This window comes from Octopus sinensis, linkage group LG3, assembly GCF_006345805.1.
Source record: "Octopus sinensis linkage group LG3, ASM634580v1, whole genome shotgun sequence".
NCBI classification, from domain to species: Eukaryota; Metazoa; Mollusca; class Cephalopoda; order Octopoda; family Octopodidae; genus Octopus; species Octopus sinensis.
In genome coordinates, this window is record NC_042999.1 from 144272917 (window position 1) to 144296502 (window position 23586).

Below are 23586 nucleotides of genomic sequence, written 5' to 3' on the forward strand. Positions count from 1 at the left end.
CCACATTTTTCATGTTGAGGTACAGTTAGCTTCTCTAGTTGTAAGATGAAGGGTGATAATTGAAAATAGCTTCTATTATTATCAGTCCTATTTTTTCTATAAAAACTATGTGGTCATAATTCTCCTCCAGTATTATTTTTTTACAGCCCTTTTTTAATAATGATCACTGTCATGGTCAGAACAGAACAGTACTTTCATATATTGAAAGGAGAACAAGTGTTACACCAGCAACAGATTTAACTATGATGTGTAATGTGGAGTTACTTGAACTGAACCTAATACTTTACTGGTAGTTAATTTAGTCAATTGCAAAGGTATGACAAGCAGTTCAACCCAAATCTGAACTTTAAAAAAAAAGAAAAAAGAAAAGAAGAAGGGACATAACTAAATACAGTTTCTGCAATCCATCACTCAACACAGATAATCAATAAATGATAAATAAATCAAGTTCTCACACATTGATACAAGACCGTGGACGTTTATGGGAGTTACAGGCAACTGAAAGAACTTCAGTCCTGGCTCAGTATATATTTATCCTAGTAGGATTTGAACTCATAATAAAGAGGGAATTACTAAATATTGTTTCTTTTACTACACTACATAATAATATTTGATTTCTTTATTTTGCAAACAAAGGCAATAAAAAGAAATGATAGCATAAAAAAATGTAGAAAAAATGCAAACTATGAGGCTCTTGGAACTAAATCAGGTGACAAGAGAAAAATGAAGGAGTATCTGGTTCTCAAGCAAAAGATAGAATTGGTCAAGATAATTAAGAAAAAAAAGTGGAGTAGCTGCAGTAACCCAGGTTGAATTTGAATGAAAAGGGATACAAATAAGACATGTAATCTTGTGCTCTACTATTTCTGCTATTCTATTACCTGTGTTATATAATTCACACTCTACAATAATTTCTAATTTAGGTACAAAGCCAATAATTTTAAGAGGAGGAGTTAATCAATAATACTGACCATCCATCTCATGCCAGCATTGGAAACAGATGTTAAACGTGATGATGATGATGATGATAACTGACCCTAATACTTGACTGTTACTTTATTTTATTGATCTCAGAAGGATGAAAAGCAAAGTTGACTTTGGCAAGATATGAATTCAGAATGTAAAGAACTGTAACTAAATACAGCTATGCTTCTGCTATTCTATTACCTGTGTTATATAATTCACACTCTACAATAATTTCTAATTTAGGTACAAAGCCAATAATTTTAAGAGGAGGAGTTAATCAATAATACTGACCATCCATCTCATGCCAGCATTGGAAACAGATGTTAAACGTGATGATGATGATGATGATAACTGACCCTAATACTTGACTGTTACTTTATTTTATTGATCTCAGAAGGATGAAAAGCAAAGTTGACTTTGGCAAGATATGAATTCAGAATGTAAAGAACTGTAACTAAATACAGCTATGCATCTTGTCTGAAGCTCTAATAGTTTTGCCAATTCTCCACCCTTTGATAATGATTTCTCCCATAGGCACAATGCCTCACATCTGGCAGAGAGATTATTCAGATAAATCAATAACTGGCATTGTTTTATTGACTTTAATTATAATAATAACACTGACAGATGCAATAACATACATTTTGAAAAAGAAAGAATTTTACAAATAAACGTCATTATTAACATCATTGTCTAAATACTCTTTTTTTTATGCGAGTGCTGATGGCAATCCAGTATTTCTAAGCAAACAGTTCTGCATTAATGCAATTTACATTTTTTTATGTAAAAAGATGTATGTGTATTAATGTCATCACTGAAGAATGAAACTTGCTCCAATCTAGCAAATAAATTTACTGAACTTGATGACATGTGACTTCAAAATATAGTGTTCAAATAGCAATAATTATTCTTAAGTTAACTCTTACTGGCCTATGGTAATTGCTTACTGTTTGAAACAAATTTAACATTTGGTTGTGGACCATTATAAAATGTGTAAAAGGACTTGTACACAAAAACACACACACAAGAAAGAGGGAGGAAAATATACTGGAATTTGTATGTGACAGGTCATAAGAACATTTTTTTAAATCAAACAAAATACGTTTGATTTGTCTCGTGATCAAGTTGCATAACTTCCTATGTGACAGTGGAAGGGACGTAACTCTCATAATGATATTGGCATTAGGTCATAAATTTGTAAGGAACAATGATAGCCAATCCAGTATACTACCAACACTTATTTTGTAAATCCTAGTGAGCTGAAAGGCCATGTCAATCCCAACAGATTTTTAATTCAGAGTGAAAAGGACGTAACTGAATACTTTAATATATTTTAGTTCAGTACTATTAATTTTTCCATTCCACTGCCTCTTTGTTTATTTTTTGAGTTGCTGGGTTTGGAAGAGGGTACAGTACCAATGTTTGTCACAGGCCCAACAATACCAGTGAAATTGATGCTACTGAAAATCATTTTGAACCATTACAAGTCAGTATCTATGAAAAAAATATGAACAAAGATGTTCCAGAGGTTGATATTCTGAAGAGTTAGAACTAGTTATAATGGTTAATGTGTAGTCTTGGGAGATTGGGTATAATAAGGGTGATGAGAAGAAAAGAAAGATAAGTGACTGAAGAATGCTTGAGTAGAGGTGACATTAGCCCAGCTAGTTCCAAGAAGTAGGTGTACATAAGGCAGAGAGAGGGTACAATCAATACTTCATAATGTGTCTCACCTGAGCTTCGCAAACTGTCAATTTTTAAGGGGTTAGGTATCTTCTAGCTCTGAAGAAATGAGCTAATCATTGGAATACAGTTCTATATTAAGAACGTATTTTTATACTGAGGATTTCAGAAGAGATCCTCAGCACAGATGAGATTCAACATTTGGAATGATCAAGAGGACTCTATAGTTAGATGCTGCTTATGATTAAGTAGAGTGTAATGAAGGTTTTCTTGATATGAAGAGCATTTTTGATAATAGATTATAAGAGCAGTAAAACATATTAATGCCTCTACATGAAGATCTCAATGTCGACTTCATATCACTAAAAATTAAATAAAATGAATTTTTCCCCAAGTTAATAATCTCTAGTGTCATTGCATATCTGACAGACTATAAAAATATTTTTGTTTGTTGCTTTTTTTTAATAAAAGGAGGGTCATGATGTTTACTGTTTACCTACTAATTACAGGGTCATAAAACTCACCACCATAGCAATTATGTTATGTTTTTGAACTAAGTTTATAACAATGGAGCAGACCTATGATGAAAGGCATTCAAACTATGATCATCCTGTCTTTTTGGATATTTAAGAATATATTATTCAATGTGTTTCTTGTTTTTTTCATTACCAGATAGGGGGGATTCTTGGTTGCAGTTTCTAGCAGGTTGAGTTACTACATACAAGCACTCTTGTAGGTGCTTGGCTGTTTAGCCAACAAGGACCACAGAGTTCACTCAAACTTCATAGTTAAGTGATTATATATCTTTTAATCAATCACTGTTAATCACATAACCAGCTATGAAAAGAACAATTGTCTGCTCCATCTAAACCAATACCAACCAGGCTATATGAAAAAAAAATGGATACAAAAACGTTTTTAATATGAATTTTGCAAAAACTGAATAAGAATCTAATAAAATATCAGTCAAAAGAAGGGAAGTAACTCAAAACTTCAAAACAAAGAAAAGGAAAGAAAATAAAGTGGTAGGAAAGTTGTAAAATGAAAACTAAAGAAGTAAAGAACAAACTGTATTATTCGTGTTTGAAAAAAAATTTATTTCCACTTCGAAACTACATACAAACGAAAAAAGAATTCAATGTTTTGCAAGAATTGGTCATAAAAAAAAAAGAAAGAAAAAGAAAAAAAAACAGCATTTTTCAACATGGAGTGTTTTAATCAACAGTATAACATTTATAAAGATTTTACTATTTTGCTTATCTTGCTACTTTACTAGATAGTGTTGCAGCAGAGTCAATAAGCTCTTTGATTGAAAAAAAAATGAAGAAAAGAAAAGGTTTAAGAAAGAAAAAAGTTTAAGAAAAGAAAATGAAAAAGAAAAAGAAAGCTCACCCATATTTGGGCATCACTAAACACCAAAACCCAACATCACATAGTGATATTCAGAGATTTTTGTATTATTTAAATTTTTATTTTGGCATTTTTGGTTTTTGTCTTTATTTATTTATTTTTTTTTAGTTATATAAAGAAAATATAGGGACAGTATGTACAGGGCAGGGTAGTATTTAGTAATTAATCAGGAGTTAGTGCAACCAAATCTCATCTATCAAGTTCAAAACAATTTTGTGGGGAAAGAAAGTGATCCTTTCCTCCTCTTTTGACTTAAGGGAGAATTCTAGTTTTAGTTTTGGAGATATTTCACCTGGCTTTAACAGTTTATAAATTTAAAAATGACCCCAACAACACATCATCTTATGAGTGTCCGTGTGTGATAACTGTATATTATTCCTGTTTTACCATAAAAATTTAGGGAGGGAGGGGAACAGAAATTACCCATTTTTTTTATTTTCACTTGTTATAACTATGTATGCATACATATGTATATATATATATTTACACAAACATTTCTGCACACTAATACATATGGGTAAATATACATATACAAACACAGAAATTTCTCAGGGAAAACTTCCTCAAAAGTATGCACAGCTAGTTGACTAGTACCCAACCACCCTATGTCTGTCTCTCTCAACATTTTTCCTCAGACATTTTTCCAGTCATAAAGAATTTAAATAATGGATATGCATTCATCTTGCTGTAATTTGTGGACATCATGTAAAAAAAAAAAAAAAAAATCAAATCCAATTTCTATTCTTCAATGATCACTTTTATTCAAATCAAAATTTTATATTTGAACTGGTTTCAATTTCTACCTTTCTTTCAAATACCCATTTAAAAGAATTAGCCACTTTAGCCAATATATATATATATTTATATTATAAAAATATATTTTTTTCAGTTGAAAGTATCGCATATTGCATAATTTTGTAGAAATATTATTTCAATTTATACAGCATTATTTATTATCATGAAAATGCTTTATTTATTTATTTTTTTTATTATTTATACTCAATTTCTTATTCAATCTGGACATTTTTAAAATGGATGAAATGTGATACTGACAAAGGACTGGATGGAAAATAATACATGAAACTCTTTAAAGAAATAACATTCTTTAAAACAATAGTAAAATAAGGAATGTATAAGAATTTATAAAAAATAGGAGCAAAACAGAAGAAAATTAAGTAAAGAAGAAAAAATAACAATATTGTTAGCCATCAAAATATTATTTACTTTAACACATCTACAATTTGGTTGAGAATCAACTTTTAACACACTATTATGTTTATAATTTTAATGATTTAATGAAATTCCACACATGAGAAAGGGCAAATGCTGACATTAACTAAGCAGAATGTGAAACAAATAGTTATGTCAAATTGTTTATTTATAAAACAAATATCTATTCTGTTCTGTTTAACTACACATCTGATATTTGGAGGGAGGTCATGTTCAGTATATTACTAAATATCATTAGTTTTAAAGCCTACCAAAGTTCATTCTTGCCTTTCATTCCAGTGATAGAAATTAACAAAAAGAAGAATTCTAATTTTTTCTTGTACCAATCAACTATGCCTCACTTTCTCTTCCCTACCCCCTTTACAACAAACATTGTGGCTAGTGTACATTACAATAAGAACAAGAAAACTCATATGCTGATCAATGATGCCAAAATTCTGGCTGCCTTGTTTACACTAACTCAGACAAAATACAAAACAGTGACTATAAAATGATGACTATAAAATAGTAAGTTGCACAGCAAACTGGATGAAACACAAACACTCAATGAAAACTTTAACAGTGTAGACTAGACTAAGGTGAAGATATATTCAGTGGAGATAGACTAATGTGCTCTCAAATGCTGGATTAGCTTCCTCCCAACTATAGCTTGCCATCAATCTCTTAATATTATCAACCAATGTATGACAAATATTGTATTGATAATGAGAAATTTGCTATGTCAGTAAGAGTTTGATATGGGTTAACAATTACATTCAATATAAGTCTATACTATTTGACATTAATAAAGGATCATTACTGGAGTTTAATTTCTTCCATTTCACTACCACATAAACAAGACCAGCCCAACCTATTTTATTACGACAAAAAGAATATTAAAGTTTCTTGTTTACCATTTAACCTTCTCAATATGTCAGTTAAATTTTCCTTTACAAACTATTTTTAAAATAGGAAACATGCAATAAGCTCTAAATCTTAATAAAATATGTCGCACAAAAACAAATCAGTTATATCTAAAAACCCTGATCGATTGCTTTTTTCATCAGTTGTATCAATATTTGCTGAAGTAGGATTGGCTAGAGCTATACAACTATAACAAAATCACACACAGGCCAAAATACAGTTGGATAAATCAATAGGATAGTGAACAAACGAAGAAGACGATAGCTTATATCCTTTTCCTTAACAACTGCATTCTCTTTGGCCAACACACTACCTAACTCATAAATAGCATAGTTACCTAGCCGTGAGCAGGTAGCAATGGATAAGAATAACTCATAAGATTCAAAGGCTTCATTAGCTTGCAGCATGGATTAACACCTGCATATTCTATCATGGAAGTGTATGGTTCAGTGGTTAGAACATCAGGCTCACAATCATTGGACTGTATATTGTGTCTTTGAGCAACACACTTTATTTAACACTTCTCCAGTTCAGTCAGCTGTACAAATGAGTTATGTCACTGGCACCAAGTTGTATTGGCCTTTGCCTTCCCTTGGATAACATCAATGGCATGGAGAGGGGAGGTTGGTATGCATGAGTGACTACTGTTCTTCCTTACCCAGACTTGTGCCTTGAGGGTAACTTTCTTGGTGCAATCCCATGGTCATTCATGACCAAAGGAGGTCTTTACCCTTTATTCTATCATAAAGTGAAGAAATATCAGGCTTCCTTGCTCTACATTCACTACCATCATACTGTATAATTCTTTGTAAATAATTACAGAATTTGGTAAGTGCAGAATTTGGTGCTTGGGTAATTCCTAAAGTATTTTCAATTAATAAAAGAAATTTATATATGCATGCAAATAACATTTGGCTGTTCAAACTGGAGAAAGAGTATTATTTGAAACCAATTACCTACTATTTGTGAATCTTCAGATAAGATTTTTTTATTGCCTGAAAGCTTACACATAGCAAGAAACTGAGTAGTAACGGAGCACTATTCAGTTTCTTCTAAGTAAACTCTTACATATATAAAATACATACACAAACACACACACATGTATCATGTGTGTGTGTGTGTGTATGCATATATATATACATACACACACATATATATATATACATATACACACATGTATCATATGTATACATATTTATGCATATAACACACACACACAAATACACAAATGTTATTCAAATTTCAAATGACACTCAAGTATCTTTTATTATAACAGTACAATAAAGATATAAGTAAGTAGAGATTTCTTTCCACTAAGCACAAAGCCAATTCATAGTTTAGGGTTCATAGTCCAGCACACTAGTAGAAGACATTTCACTCATCTCCAGTAGGATGTCAATTCAGGATAATATCAGACTTAGCTTTTTTTTTTTACAGGTACAGTGTCTGAGCTGGTATTGTTATAGCTGAGATACCTGTAATCATTACTCTGCTTGATTAGAACTGAGCTGAGGCTATAACAACACTGACAGTAGTTGACCCAATTTCTTCTATAATCTGAGCATAAGAACAATTCCTGATGGAGAAGCATAGTTGATTTCAACATTGTCAATATATTGTTTATGCACATTTTACTAACAATGCAGATATTGATTTGCAACATAGACACAAGGCTACAAAATCCAGTAGAGAATAGTCAATTATATTGACCCTATTACTTGATTGGCACTTAGGTTTGAACCCCTGAAATTCTGAACATACAGGGATGTAACTAAAGACAAGGTATTTCGTTTGCCATTCTACAGATTCTTCCAATCCACCGCTTTATAGTTGAAATATTATCAGCAATTACAAAAACACAGGTTACAGAAGAGAACTATAATTTAATAAAATTGGATATAATAGAGTCAATTTCTAAAATTTTATATTACAAAATAATTACCATAAAAAAATAGTGTTATACAACAGATAACTCCTAATCAAGAACAATAAAGTTCAAAAAAATAATTTTCTTTTAATATAAATGGCAGTGAATTAGCAGAATCTTTCAGGCATTGGACCAAATGTGGTTTTTGTTCTGGCATTTTACATTCCAAGGTTAAATCTTGCTGATCTTGATTTTTAGCCATCATCACTCTGAAGTCAGTAAAATAAAAGTTCCAGTCAAATACTGGAGTGCAAGCCTTTCTCCATCCCTCTATCATGTTTTGGATATTCCACTTGGTCAAAAGTCGGGGATGAGAGGGAATCTGTATTTATTTACAACTACATTAGTGAAATGTCTGATGCATGTTGATGTGATATCATACTCAATTTCAAATGAAAGCCATATGTAATTAGAGCTGACAATTGACTGAAAGACCTTAATATATCAGTAGAAAGGCAGAAAAACCCTATACTAAATTGAGCACCTTACTGTTCTGGGTTCAATCCTGCCAGAGACAATTTTGATTTTTGTTTCATAGGATGCAGGGATTCAATAAAATGAAGTACCAGTAATATATTGCTTGAATCAGTTGACAATGCTTTGCTCCAAAACTATCTTTAACTAGAACCACATTCCTTAGCAAACATGTAGTCAAGAATGCACAATCACTGTTTTGCAGCAAAATAGTGACTACATCATCTATACTAACCTAACAGCTAGAATACACTCAGGCATCAACAATATAGGCTGGCACTCACACTTACATGTTGGTTTCCCAAATGCTCATGGTCATTACGGTGAGCTTAGTTTACACAAACTGTCAACATAAAGCATTTTTAATGTTGGTGAACTGAAAATTAAATAAAAGGTATGCCCAAGGCCTTAAATTAAGTTAAAGATAGCAATAAAACAAGAAGCACTTAAGTTACCAACATTTTGATTATTATCTGGTACAAGAAGCTGATCTTCAATATGGCTGACAATCAATCATAGGCAATGATCAAATTGTGAAATCAATGCATGTGATATAAATTCATCAGTTAAGATACATATTATGTGGTGTCTACAAAAAGGACAGTACTGTAGTTATCATTTTGCTTGCTTTATAAAAATATACAGATAGATATCACAGTATGTTAGTAACAATATATATCGTTAACACAAAAAAATCACATCAACATTGTCTATGGTGTCATATTCTGCATGTTTCATTGAAACTTGAGGGATGTATGATTCAATTTTCACTATGTGTGTTCCTTTTTCTACTTACTCTTGACTCAAGAAGATAATCAATATATGTGAATACCTCAGGCTGGTGGCAAAATCCCAGCAAGTCAAGTATGGGATGCAGATTCAATTCCAGGGTGAGCCATTTCAATCATTTGTTCCTCACATCTGCATTATCTGGGCACAATCAAGACAGTGGAGAGAGAGAGAGAGATAGTCTCTTCCAAATTGACTTCCCAACAAGGATTAATGGGATGTTTTCATTTACATTTCACATACACAAACACACACACACATTGCTCTGTATGCATATGTATATACAGATGTGTGTACATGTATGTGCACACGCACTCACACAAACTAAGAAACGGAGATTTTACCAATTTAACCAAACTGAATAAATATCCAGCACTGATAAAATGTAATAAAATATCTCATAGAAAATGTAATGCTTTCAGACAAGTTAATATTTTGTTGTAAGAATTATGCCACAGGATTTTGTCATGGAACAAAGTTGTCTAAAGATATATAGAGCATGGTTTACACATTGTGGCAGAATAATAAAAATACTTATATATAAACAAAAAAATATTGTTATTCACAAAATAACATATCTTAAGCATGAAACTGAAAAGAGGAGGCCTAACAAAGGGTATTTCTTTTTATCTGTCTAATATCACTTCATGAAAATATCAGCAGTTAATTCACTATCTTAAATTACATTACTGAACAAAAAATAGAAAAACATGCTTTATTATGGGATAAAAAGTGCCAGAAAATATAAAAGCAAGATTACATCAGAGCCTTTGCATTACAACAAATATGACATAATTTGAATTCAAATAATGAACTTCAAATTAACATATTAAAATTTTTATTGTTTCTATGAAAAAATATGTAACAACAGACAGATTTAATGACAATTATATTAGCAACAATAACAGAGGAGTTGCAGAATAGACAAAGGTTAAATGCAATGCTCTAAGATATCTTTGAAATTTAATGCTTAGGTCTGGGCCCTAGCTTCCTGGTGTTCAATACAAGAGATAAATTTCTCCTAGTTAGGATGTCAATCAATTTTATGTACAATTTCTAAATGATCTGCCATCTAGTTTCAAAATTTAAGTGAACTAAGATAGATAATGTTAAAACAAAGTGTCCTATCCCAAAACATAATAAAATATATTAAAGCAACTAATTTGAAGTCACAGCCATAATCAGTTTAATTATCTATTTTGCTTCTGCTGAATAAATAAGCTTACACTTTTGATGATATTCAATAGAAAAGAAATCCTTCATTCTTTTGTTAACTAAATCTACTTTAGTGCTGTAAAGTACCAACTACACATCCTTTTTGCCCCCACCTTCTCATCACACATATACACTTCATAGGATCATTTGAATTAAAGTAACTCAATTTGCACATTCTTACTAAGTTACCAATTCTGCTCTGACTACTGCTAGCCACAAATGTGCTTCAACACTCACCCTACTAAAGCAGCTAAGAGGATAACCACTACTACCTTCTTAATCCTTTATATAACAAAAACCCACAACTGCCAAGACCCTCAAATGATTTATTTGTAACTGCACTTCAGCATTACACTGCAATGCCTACAAGAAACCTTCATGCATTGCATGGCCTGCAAGCTCTCAGCAAAAATTGCTGGCAGTCTTTTTTTTTTTTTTTTGCTTACTTATCATTCCTGAACAAAGACAGCTCTGTAAATAGAACTCTTACTGAAAAAGAGCCATTTTTTTCTGTGTGCCTTTGCACACACTCAAAATAAACAAAAAGTTAATGTCAAAATTCCTTTTGCATCATTACCACTTACACATTGTTACTAGGTACAAAAATTTCACCAATCACTCCAAATCAACAAGATAACTAACCCTAGCAATGGCTTTCCTATTTTCTTCCGTCAATTTCTATCCTCACTCAAATTTTCAACTTTTTTCTCTCTAGGAATCAACCTTAATGTATGGAAACACACTTCCAATATCTCAAAGGTGATGTAAACAATCATGAACAACCACCTCCTTCATCACTTTCAGACTCTCTTTTCTCACTGATTTCCAGTACAGTTTCTGCAGAGCCATGTCGAACAGAGACTTATTTTGCTATGTTATACAACAATGGGTACCAATGTTATTGGTCAACATCACTAAAATCTGGGATCAGAAATACCAACTTAAGCTGCCTATGGATTTCCTACATATCTCAAATCAGGAACCTACTCTCAAAGTGTTCCTTGGTACCTTGCACAAATGGGATCTCTCCAGCTCATTCTATCAACTATTGGTAACCTGTAAGTTATTATGCCTTTCACATGCTCACTTCCTGTTCCTTAAACGTAGCAACAAGTATGTCACTACTACAGTTTAATAACACACTTGCTGATACTTTTAAGTATATAAACTCCTACAACGATGATACTACAGTCCACTTCTTTTTAACTTTTGACATCATCCACATAACACCTCATGTCAGATATGAACTATTCTCTTTCAGCAACAATCAGCAATTACACATACCAACTTAAGACTCTATGGTCTCTCATGGTGACATCATCCAGCTAGACTGCTTTAGAGTCATATAAAATTCCAATTTTACAAAACTCAAATGCATCTACATTATAGAACAATGCACAAATCTGGAATAGTTCTGCAGTGACATACACAAACAGATACCATGTCCAACTAAAAGTCATTCAGCTGATTGGTGGAAATTCTCTTACCAAAATGCTACAACCACTAGTGTATAGATATGTTGCTGTTTCATTCTTTCTCTTATTGCTACTACTACAGTCTCTGTTATTTTGAAATAGCAAGCGATATACAACATCTATCCACTGATTCACTTAACCCTCCTCTTCCTGTCCTCCCTACCAAAATACTGCAGTCATCAAGACTTCTCTTGTTACCAATGTTTGTCCTGCAGATGTTGACCTACAAAAGTCTACACTGGACACAAATTATGTCCATCTCACCACTCCGTGAAGGACTACAAATGTCATGAATGCTGCTTCTCTTCTACTGACTGATTTTTTAAAATGTGTCATTACCAGTAGTCAAATTAAAGTAGTAATGTTTCATTGCTCTTTATACTTGTGTGGAATTTCATTAATGCAAAATATAAATGGCCAAAATATGTGACAAAAATATATAAAAAGCATACATAATAATAATAATAATAATAATAATAATAATAATAATAATAATAATCCTTTCTACTATAGGCACAAGGCTTGAAATTTGGGGGAGGGGACATTGACCCCAGTGCTCAAATGGTACTTATTTTATCAACCTTGAAGTGATGAAAGGCAAAGTTAACCGCAGCAGAATTTCAACTAAGAATGTGAAAAGCCAGAAAAAATGTTGCTCAGTATCTTGTCCAACACGTTAACTATTCAGCTAGCTCACCACCATAATAATAATAATAACAACAACAACAATAATTTTGAACACCAGCACAAAGTCACACATTTGTAAAGGAGGGAATAACTCCAGTAGTTACCTAGTACTTGTTTTATGAATCTCTGATAAAAGGGTTGAAGCATTAAGTAGACCTTGCAGCTTTGAAAGTCAGAATGTAGAGTGATATAACTAAAACCATTTCTGTCACTCTACTACCTTGCACAATTCATTATTATTATTATTATTATTATTATTATTATTATTATCATTATTATTATTATTGACAATGATGATAATAGTAATGAGCTTTATTTTCTGTATCTGTTATGGTTCTAACACCAAACTAGAAGTTCATTATTTTGAATCAGTATTTCAAAATTTAGTTCTCAAATAAATCAAGATTAACTGAATGTTTATATATACATATACAAAGAATATGAAACAACATGTATAATCAGAGAGGTGCTAATATAAAAAAATGTGTGGGAAAATGTGTTCCCTAATACTTTCTCATTTGTCAGGCTTTTAGATTGTAAGTTGTATGCCTCTATATTTATGTACATTTGCACTACATAAAATCACAACTTTATAACTGTATAGTATTGTTGTTGTTCAACCCAAGATTGGCTCTGAACAAGTGGACTTATGATTAAAGGCATTTTAGCTAGATTTGGCCACTATTTCTAACAATTTCATAGAGGTGCCCCTCATCACTTCTTTGGATCTCTTCTTGGGTGCAGGTTATACATATTGAGTTTGGTGAATTTTATTAACTGAGTTATGATACCAACACATTACAGATTACCTTAGAGCTTTTCTTTCTTTTTTTTTTTTGAGGGGTGGGGCTCTTTGATAATTGTGTATGAGAGCTTGTGTTTACTTGTATAACATTTAAATCACTAGTTTCCATGGATTAGTTTGTACTTTTGATAATTATGTGTCTGGATTGAAATAAAAGCATGAAACCAAACAGAACTAAAGTTAATATTACTTAGCACCAAAGCACAGCCATATGAAAAACAGTTCACTTCACAACTATATGGTTTCAGGTTCAATCCCATGGATAAGTGACTTCTACCATTTACCTCAGCTCAATGGAAAACTTATGAGTGAAATTTGGTAGATGAAAACTGCGTGGAAGCTCATCAAGGGGACCATTTCTGTTCTGAGCAGTACACTTGACCCATCACCCAGTCTAACAACATCATTTGGTTCTTGGACACCTTTAGCTGAGTTGCAAATATTAAGATCAGATCTCAGATCTGTGACAAACATTCTCCCAACCTCCCACCACACAAAGAAGTCCTGAAAAATATTATAAGTACTATTCTTCCTCCTCTAACTAAACACAAAAAAAATTTCATCCAAAATAAATACTACTAAATTCTATATTCATACCTACCATACACATATACAAATGCATACCACAATTCAGTTAATTTTTGTTGTCAGAAGATGATGATGATAATAATAATAATAATAATGGCTTCAAATTTTGGAACATGGCCAGCAGTTTTTGAGGAGAGGGGGAAGTCAAATGCATCAACCCCAGTACTTGACTGGTACTTATTCTATTGATCCCAAAAGGATGAAAGGCAAAGTCAACCCTGACAGAGTTTCAACTCATATCATAAACATAGACAAAAATACTGCTAAGCATTTTGTCTGATGTGCTAACTTTTCTCCCAGTTTACCACCTTATTTGGCACAAGGCCTACATATTTTCATTTTTTTTTTAGTTTAAGTGGTAATTTGATTTCATTGACCCTAGTGCTCAACAGGTAATTATTTTATCAACCCCAAAAGGTGAAAGGCAAAGTTGACCTCGGTGGCATTTGAACTCATTTTGATTGATGCAGTAATAACCTGCCAGCTTACTGCCTTAATAATAATCCTTTCTACTATAGGCACAAGGCCCGAAATTTAAGGGAAAGAGACTAGTAGATTACATAAATTCCAGTGTGTCACTGGTATTTAATTCAACTTGAAAGGATGAAAGGCAAAGACGACCTCAGCACAATTTGAACTCAAAACATAAAGATGGACAAAATGCCATGAAACATTTTGCCCAGCGTGCTAATAACAATAATAATAATATAGTAATATAATATTAATAATAATAATGATGTATATCAGTACACACAACAATCCTAATTTATCTAGGAGTGTGGACAGTTGATGAAAATAAAATTTATCAAAATATTTAACACACACAAAATTCAAACAAAGTAACAGTTAATCAAATTACAGCAAATACGAAAATAATTTCCTTTTCTAAAAAAATTTACTGTAACACCTTATTAAAATAATAGTTTTATATTTAAATATTAAAACTAGTCTAACTTAAGTGTATCCTATGTTTATGTTGACAATCTACAAACTAGAATTTGTTTCTTTTACGGTAAGCATAAACATTATAGGCACACACACACGTGTGTGTGTGTGTGCATACATGCACAGTTACCATACAGTGAAATTATAATGTGCATTATAATTTTGCTGAACGGATAAAAAGGAGAGGATAAAAGCAGCACCATTTTCAAATACTGATTCAGTTACCACACATTTTGAACTAGTCATCATAAAAGTGATAGCGATATTAACATAAACTACACCGGGTTTTCAAACAAAAATGAGACATACACACTGTATAACATTTTAATATATAAAAAAAAATTATTTTAATATAACGTTCCTTTAACTTTTTACTTTATTTTGAATATTTGCTATAAAGAGATAAATTAGATAAATCGATTTTGGAGGGTTAATTGCTCTTCATGACTTGCATTTTAATGAATTGTTTCTTAAGAATTAACACCAAACAAATAATCTAATAGATGACAGTTTAGCTACATTTAAATGATGACCATTTATATCAAGGGATATTTTTCTGTACACAAAGAGTTATTTTAAAGAATATTTGCAGATAAAACAATGATTTTATATACATATATACATATATATATATATATATAAATATATATGTATGTATGTATGTATGTATATATATATATATATATATATATATATATATACATATATGTGTGTATATATATATATGTGTGTGTTTGTGTGTGTGCATATATATATATGTGTATGTGTGTGTGTGTATATATATATATGTATGTATATATATGTATATATATATATATGTATGTATATGTGTGTGTATATATATATATATATATATATCTATGTATGTATGTATGTGTGTATGTATGTATATATATATATGTGTGTGTGTGTGTCCAAAAATGTGTATGCATATACACATATGTGTGTGTGTGTGTAGCTATATAATTACATAAGCAAGCATACATATGTATATAACCATTTAGACATACATACATGGACATGTATACACATATATATTCAAACATATATACACACACATATAGACACGTAAATATATATGTACATGTATGCATAGATACATATACATATGTACATAAATGCATAGATACATACACATATATACATAAATGCATAGATACATACACATATATACATAAATGCATAGATATATACATCATCATCACATAAATATATATATATATATATTATATATATATATACACATATACATAAATATATACACATATGAATAAATACATACACACATATGCATAAATGCATACATATATATGCATAAAGGCATACATATATAGGCATAAATGAATACATAGATATGAATAAATGAATACACATATATACAAAAATGCATAGACATATATAAATAAACACACATACAGATTCATACATATAGATACATACACATTCATACATATACACACATACACATTCATACATATACACATTCATACATAAACACACATATATACACAAACAACACACAAATAAAGACATATATAAACACACACATTCATACATGTATAGGTAAAATAGCACAAACAGAATGAGGGAAATAAGAGACAGACAGTCAGACAACACAAGAGCTTACCATAGGTAGACAAAATACCCAAAGGTGGTGGATAGACAGTAAACACAAAACGAATTAACAATATAAGCGGTGCAGAGTGAACTGTATGCCAAAAATATAGGAAAAGTAGACTAGCATTTTGGGTGACACACACACACATGTATATGTACAAACATATATACATACACATATGCATGCCTATATATACAAGCATATATGTGTATATATATATACATATAAATATATACACACACATATACATAGACATACATATGTATGTATGCATATATATATATATGCACACACATACATACATAAATAGACATACATATGCATGTATATATATATACACACACACATACACATATATACATCTTTGTGTGTATGTACGATTTATGTATGTATATATATATATATATAATAACAAATGAATAAATGAAGAATGAAGGAAAGAAAAATAAATAAATAAATAAATAAACCAGTCAAATAAAATTATGAATTACTGCAACCCTAATGAACCACCAGTCTGGGGAGGAAATCAAGTACATGATGCAGAAGTAAGACCTATATTTCGTACTAATTGCATTGGTAGGAGTAGATCAATCATCTCAATATTTCATCTTGCCACCTGTAAACAGAAATCAAATATTTGGCCACCAACATTTGACTAATTGTTTAAAAAGATTATATAAAAAAAATTAAAAGGGTGGGTTGATAAGAGCCACAATATGTACCAATAGGGAATGATATGATATTGTAATAGAGCTGTGTGTTAGGAAGCAGTTAGCTAAGTAGAAGAGAGAAGCAGAAAATAAAGAGGCAAGGTACAGTCCCATTAGTTAGGTGAGATTTTAGTATATTATAAGCAGTGACAGCAGTATTCAGAGATTTTTACCTCCCAAACTGGAGAGGGAGCTAGCCAAACTGCTGCTGCCAAGCCGCTGGGTGGAATCTTCAGGATGATCAGGAACATGCTTGGAAGTGTTGGAGCGCTTACCTGCAAGATGTTCACCAGAGGATGTAAGTGGGTAATTATATATACAAGTATACATACAGCTAGTTTACATCATTAAAATTTTTTTTTTGTTTTTTAACATGTGCACACACATACATACATACACACACACACTGAGTAATAAATACACAGTTTTATATACACACACATATGCACATATAGGGATACACATTCACAAGTTTACTCACAGCAAAGTTTAAAAAAGATCAAAACACTAGTAGTGGCGATATTACTATGAAGATACATTCACCACTCAAAAATATGTTCATTTCCAATAAAGAAACTACACAATACAAAAAGCTTTAATTACTCAAACTAGTTAATATATAAATATTTTCTAAAACTTTAAAAAATATCAAAATAAATTAATTTTCTGTATTCTATAGAAGAATCTAGACAGAGTACAACAGTATCAATTTATTTTTAATAGTGCACATGGTAATACATGGATCTCAGGATATACAGCAAAGATGACACCCACAGCAAGAAGGGCAGTCGCTAATGAAGATTACAGCAGTAGCAGAGCCTTAGACATCATATCTTATTCACTCCTACATAAAACAAATATCTTCCAAAATACTAGAGTAAACACAATCTTCTTTACAAAATTCTGATCAAACTATATATATATCAGGAAGGAAAAATCAATCATTTCGTCTCACTCATAAAGGTATCTACGTTCAACTTTCATTTGGTATCAGGTGATATAATTTACCTTCTTGTACACAGGTACTCAAACAAATGGAACCCAGTTTGTAGATAAATATTTGCAGCTCCCTTTTACTTTTCCCATCTTATTCTCCTCTCAGTTGCCTTCCCATGCTAACACTACTTTACGTTACATAATTCATTTAAATCATCTCTTTCATCAATTTCTCACTCACACCAAACAACATAAACTCCACTCACTCCTCCATTCCATCACACCTGCTGCCCTACCCCAACTCCTCCCCTATCCTTTCTCCCTGGTACACTCCCTCACCAACCCATGCGTCCCTCCCAACCCACCACCCACATACCCCTCATCCCCTCCCTCCCAGCCTTCCACTACCCCACCACCCCTCCTACTTCTATCCCATTCACCCCTTCTTCACTTCAGTCTGTTGCTACCATTCCTCCAGATCTTCCTCTCTCTGAGGCAGAGCGCTCCCTCCTCAGTAGGGGACTGAGCTTCATATTCCTCACTCCATCCAGCAATGAATTTCGGACTCATGCTGATATCTGCAGCTTTGTACACAGCGTTAGGTTGTGTGAGCTTTTTCATGACACTCCATCTGCATCTATTGAGAAAGACTGCTTCACCAACCTGAGCTGCCAACTATTCCAGTGGATGCCAGCTCCTGGCCAGTTCCAAGCAGTCAATCTTTTTGTGGGTGCCTGCCAGCATGCTATGGACTGGTTTGACTTTTCCAAGTGTCCTTGACATCTGAACATCTCCCCAGCTAAACTCTCAGCCCTTCGATGTCTTCGACGCCACATGAACATCATCAGAAAACCAGTCGACAAGGATGGAGCCATGGTGGTGTGGCACGTGGACCTCTACAAGGCTGAAGCTCTCCGCCAACTTCAAGACACCTCCCTCTACAGCCCTCTGCCTTTCAACTCCATACCCAGCTACCAACAGACTATGTCCTCCACTGTCCATGACCTCATCTCTTCCTCCCGTCTCTCCCCACTGCCTCTAACCTCATGGTCTGCACCCCTCACACTCCCACGATTTACTTCCTCCCCCAAATCCACAAACCTAATAACACTGGCCGTCCCATCGTCTCTGCCTGCAACTGCCCCACCAAACTCATCTCCAGATATCTTGACCATGTCCTTGCCCCCCTAATGTCCTCCCTCCCCTCTCACATTCATGACACCAACCATGTTCTTTGTTCAACTCTTTCTCCTTCCCTCCTGGCCCATCTAAACTTCTCTTCACTATTGACATCAAGAGTCTATACACGGTGATGCCTCACCACAAGGGGCTGCATGCACTCCAACATTTCCTTGACCTTCAACCCAACCCCCAGCCTGACACATCCACACTCCTTCGTGTGGCCGAACTTGTCCTCTCACTTAACTGCTTCTCGTTTGCGGGTAATTTTACCAGCAGATTTTGGGGGTGGCAATGGGAACAAGAATGGGCCCCAACTATGCAAACCTGTTCATTAGCTACGTTGAAGCCAAAATATTCTCAAGTTTCACTGGTCCCACTCCTGAACTATACGGTTGTTATATTGATGACTGTATCGATGTGACCGCACTCTCCCGTGAACATCTAGACTCCTTCCTCTCTTTTGTCAAATCTTTCCATCCTCAGTTGCCTTTCTCAACATTTCAGTCAGCATTCATCACTCCACTCTCACCACCTCCATCAACAACAAACACACAGACTCACACTCTCACTTCTACTTCTCCTCCTCCCACCCTAAACACACCAAGCTCTTCATCCCCTTTTCCCAATCCTCCATCTACGCAGGCTCTGCAGTGACAACTATGACTTTGAGACTCAGTCTCAACTCAAGGCTCGCCACTTCACCCTATGTGGATATCCCCTCACATTTCATGGACATTCCAGAGCACATTCCGTGGACCATGCATCTGCTCTCTCCCCTACACCTGCCCCACTGTCACCCATCTCCCCTCACCACCCCACCACCCTACCTCTCAAATGCACCATTCGCCAAGCCTTCTGGCAACTCCAGTCCGACCCCTCCACATGCACATCTCCCCTCCTTCAAACAAGCCCACAACCTATGAGACCTCTAGGTTGACAGCTTCTTCCCTAACTCAATCTCCCCCTGCTCCCGCCCATGCACCCATCATTGACTCTATCATATCACTGACTCCTTCACCTGCACTTCTAGCAACGTCATCTACTGCAACTCCTGCTCTCTCTGTCCTTCTCTATACATAAGTCAAACAGGACGCCACTTAGCTGACCGGTTTGCGGAATACCTCCGAGACATCAGACTTGGCAACGACATGCCGGTCTTGTGCCATTTCTGCTCTGCTGGTCACTCTTTACATGTCTGTGTTTGGATTATCCTTGCACAGGGGCCATCCAGACTCCCATCTTCACTGTGAGCAGGGATTAATCTTCTCCCTTCACTCCTTTGCACCACATGGGCTCAACTCTCCTCCTCACTTCATCTAACTCTCCTCCTCTCTCCTCTCACACCTATTTCTTCCACCCACCTCTCCTCTCTTGCTCTGGCACCTACTTCCTCTCTTCACTCCCTTCCACCCTCTCCCTTCATCGTCACCCTCCCCTCGTTACCCCACCCTACACATTCCAACTCCACCATCCCTATACATCCCATGCCCCCACTCCATCCCTTAGACCACACCCTAGCTTCCCCATTCCCACCTCCCCACACCCCAACACCACCACACTACATCACACACCACCCTGCACATACTAGCACTGACCAATTCCCAGTACCTTCCCACGCACCTTCATTTTGGGATCACCACTACTTTATTATCTCCCCTTCTTCCTAGCTTTCCTGTGTGACCCTAGCTTTCACCATGATAGATCGTTAGCCACTGAACCTTTTTCTATTTTCTCTCCCTGTTTATTTCTGTGTTCCTTTCTGTCAAAGAGCATAGGCTCAAAATGTAAAAGGCTTTCTCACTTCCAGAGCATTAAACTAATACATCTATTTGTTGTTGTTTTTTTTGTAAATTCTCACTATATATGATGACTAAGACAAAAATAGTGATGATAATGATATGGAGCAAAATGAAAAAAATTTTTTATCAATATCATCATCATCCTCTGGATTGGACAGAGTTTACTCATCACAAGAGCAAGCAAAAGATCCCCAAAATGTTCAATGCCATATATATATATATATATATATATATATATATATATATATATATATATATATATATATATATATATATATATATATATGTACATGTGTATCCAAATATACATTATCATTATTTAACATCTGTTGTCCATGCCGGCATGGGTTGAACGGTTTGACTAGGCTGGCACACTTGAAGGCTACCCCAGACTCCAGTCTCATTTGGTATGGTTTTCTACAGCTGAATGCCTGCCTACTATCAACCACTCTGAGAGTGTAATGGGTGCTTTTACGTGTCACCAGCATGGGTGCCATTTGTGCAACACCAAGGTGTTTATGTGTCACTGACATGGGTGCCATTTTGTGTGACACCAGTATCTGGAAGGGACTTTGCACCAGCCACAGATTTGGTCTGTAGCACTCAGCAAGCTATTTCAGTTGAAAAATATATCTCATTCGGTCACATTCCATGAGTATATCTTGGTCATCCTATGAACTTTTCAGCTGACCCTTGTATGTATATGTATATATATATATATATATATATATATATATATATGTATACATATATGTGCATATGTGTGTGTATGTATACATATATGTGCATGTGTGTATGTATACATATATGTGCATATGCATGTGTATCATTGTCGTCATCATCATCATTTAAAACGTCCACTTTCTATGCTGGCACGGGTGGGATGGTTTGAAAGAAACCAGCCAGGCGGAAGCCTGCACTTGACTACTGTGTCTGTTTTGGCACAGGTTTTACAGTTGGATGCCCTAACACCAACCACCCAACAGAATGAACTGAGTGTTATTTACATGGCACAGGCATAGGCGAGGTCAGTTTTGGCAAAGTTTTTTACAGCTGCACGCCCTTCCAAATGCCAACCACTTTATAGTGTAGACTGGATGCTTTTGAAGTGGCATCTGCACTGACAGGGTTACCAAGTAACTTGCAAGACAAAATCATTTGAGAGGGGGAGGGGCACTGGAGAAGGTGATCTTGTGTCAGATGATGAAAGGTTATAGTGAGACAGAAAGACAGAAACAGGCATCTTGCTGTAGAGGAGGTACGTGGTTACTTGGCCGAAGAGAGAGAAAGAGATCTGGAATGAGGACATAAACAGCTGTGCTGTCATAAGGAGATACATGTGTGAGTATTACACACACAAATATATATGCATACATACATACATGTACACACACACATATATTGGGTTATCACATAAATAATGCGTTTTTTTCAATTGCATGAACTAAAAGTCGGAGGGGGTGGGATAAACTACTTGCATCAACTTGCTATAAAAGCAGGTAGTAATTTTTACCTTGTCTTTATTCTTAGTGCAAGTTTTGAAGAGTGCAATTCTATTTTAACAGATATTTTTCCAAAGTTATAATGGAAGTGATAAAGGAGCATATTCAGCATATTTTGCTTTATGAGTTCAATAAAGCAACAACACAACAGAAAGTGTAGGGAATATTAATGTAGTATATGGAGAGCAGACAATAAGTATAAGTCAATGTCAACGGTGGCTACAGAAATTCCAAGCCAGAAACTACAGCCTAGAAGATGAGCCTTGTCCTGGAAGATCTGTAGAGCTTGACAAGGACATCCTGCAAACCTTGGTGAAACAAAATCCCATCGTAACTGTTGAACAAGCAGAGAAGCTTGGATCTGGTCATTCAACCATTCATTGACAGCTGCATGCCATCAGAAAAGTCAGCAAATTGGGTAATGGGTTCCTCACAAACTTTCCAAGTCTAATCATGCACAACGAGTGATTGTATGCCCTTCTTTGCTGTCACGTCTCATGAATGAACCATTTTTGGACCTAATAGTGACTGGTAACAAGAAATAGGTTCTCTATAAAAATGTCAAGCACCAAAGACAGTGGGTAGGGAAAGGAGAAACACCAGCACCCCAGGCTAAAGAAGGTTTTCACCCACATAATGTGTTGTTATCTGTTTGATGGGAAATGAAAGATTTAGTCCACTTTGAACTTTTAAATCCAAACCAAACAATAACAAAGGTGATCTACTGCATGCAGCTTGAGCC

The 23586-nt window shown here is 34.2% G+C and overlaps 1 protein-coding gene across 5 annotated transcripts in view; it reads right to left on the reverse strand.

The window, feature by feature from the left end:
* Positions 1-23586, reverse strand: part of LOC115209693 (BMP-2-inducible protein kinase) — a 157668-nt gene that overhangs the window by 6823 nt on the left and 127259 nt on the right. For 4 of the 5 annotated variants that reach the window (XM_029778177.2, XM_036501452.1, XM_029778179.2 and 1 more), the window contains one exon: positions 17599-17700. The exons of the other annotated variant lie outside the window; for it this stretch is intronic. In XM_029778177.2, the coding sequence (XP_029634037.1) occupies positions 17599-17700 (102 nt within the window). The remainder of the gene's footprint in view (positions 1-17598; positions 17701-23586) is intronic. 5 annotated transcript variants of the gene reach the window in all.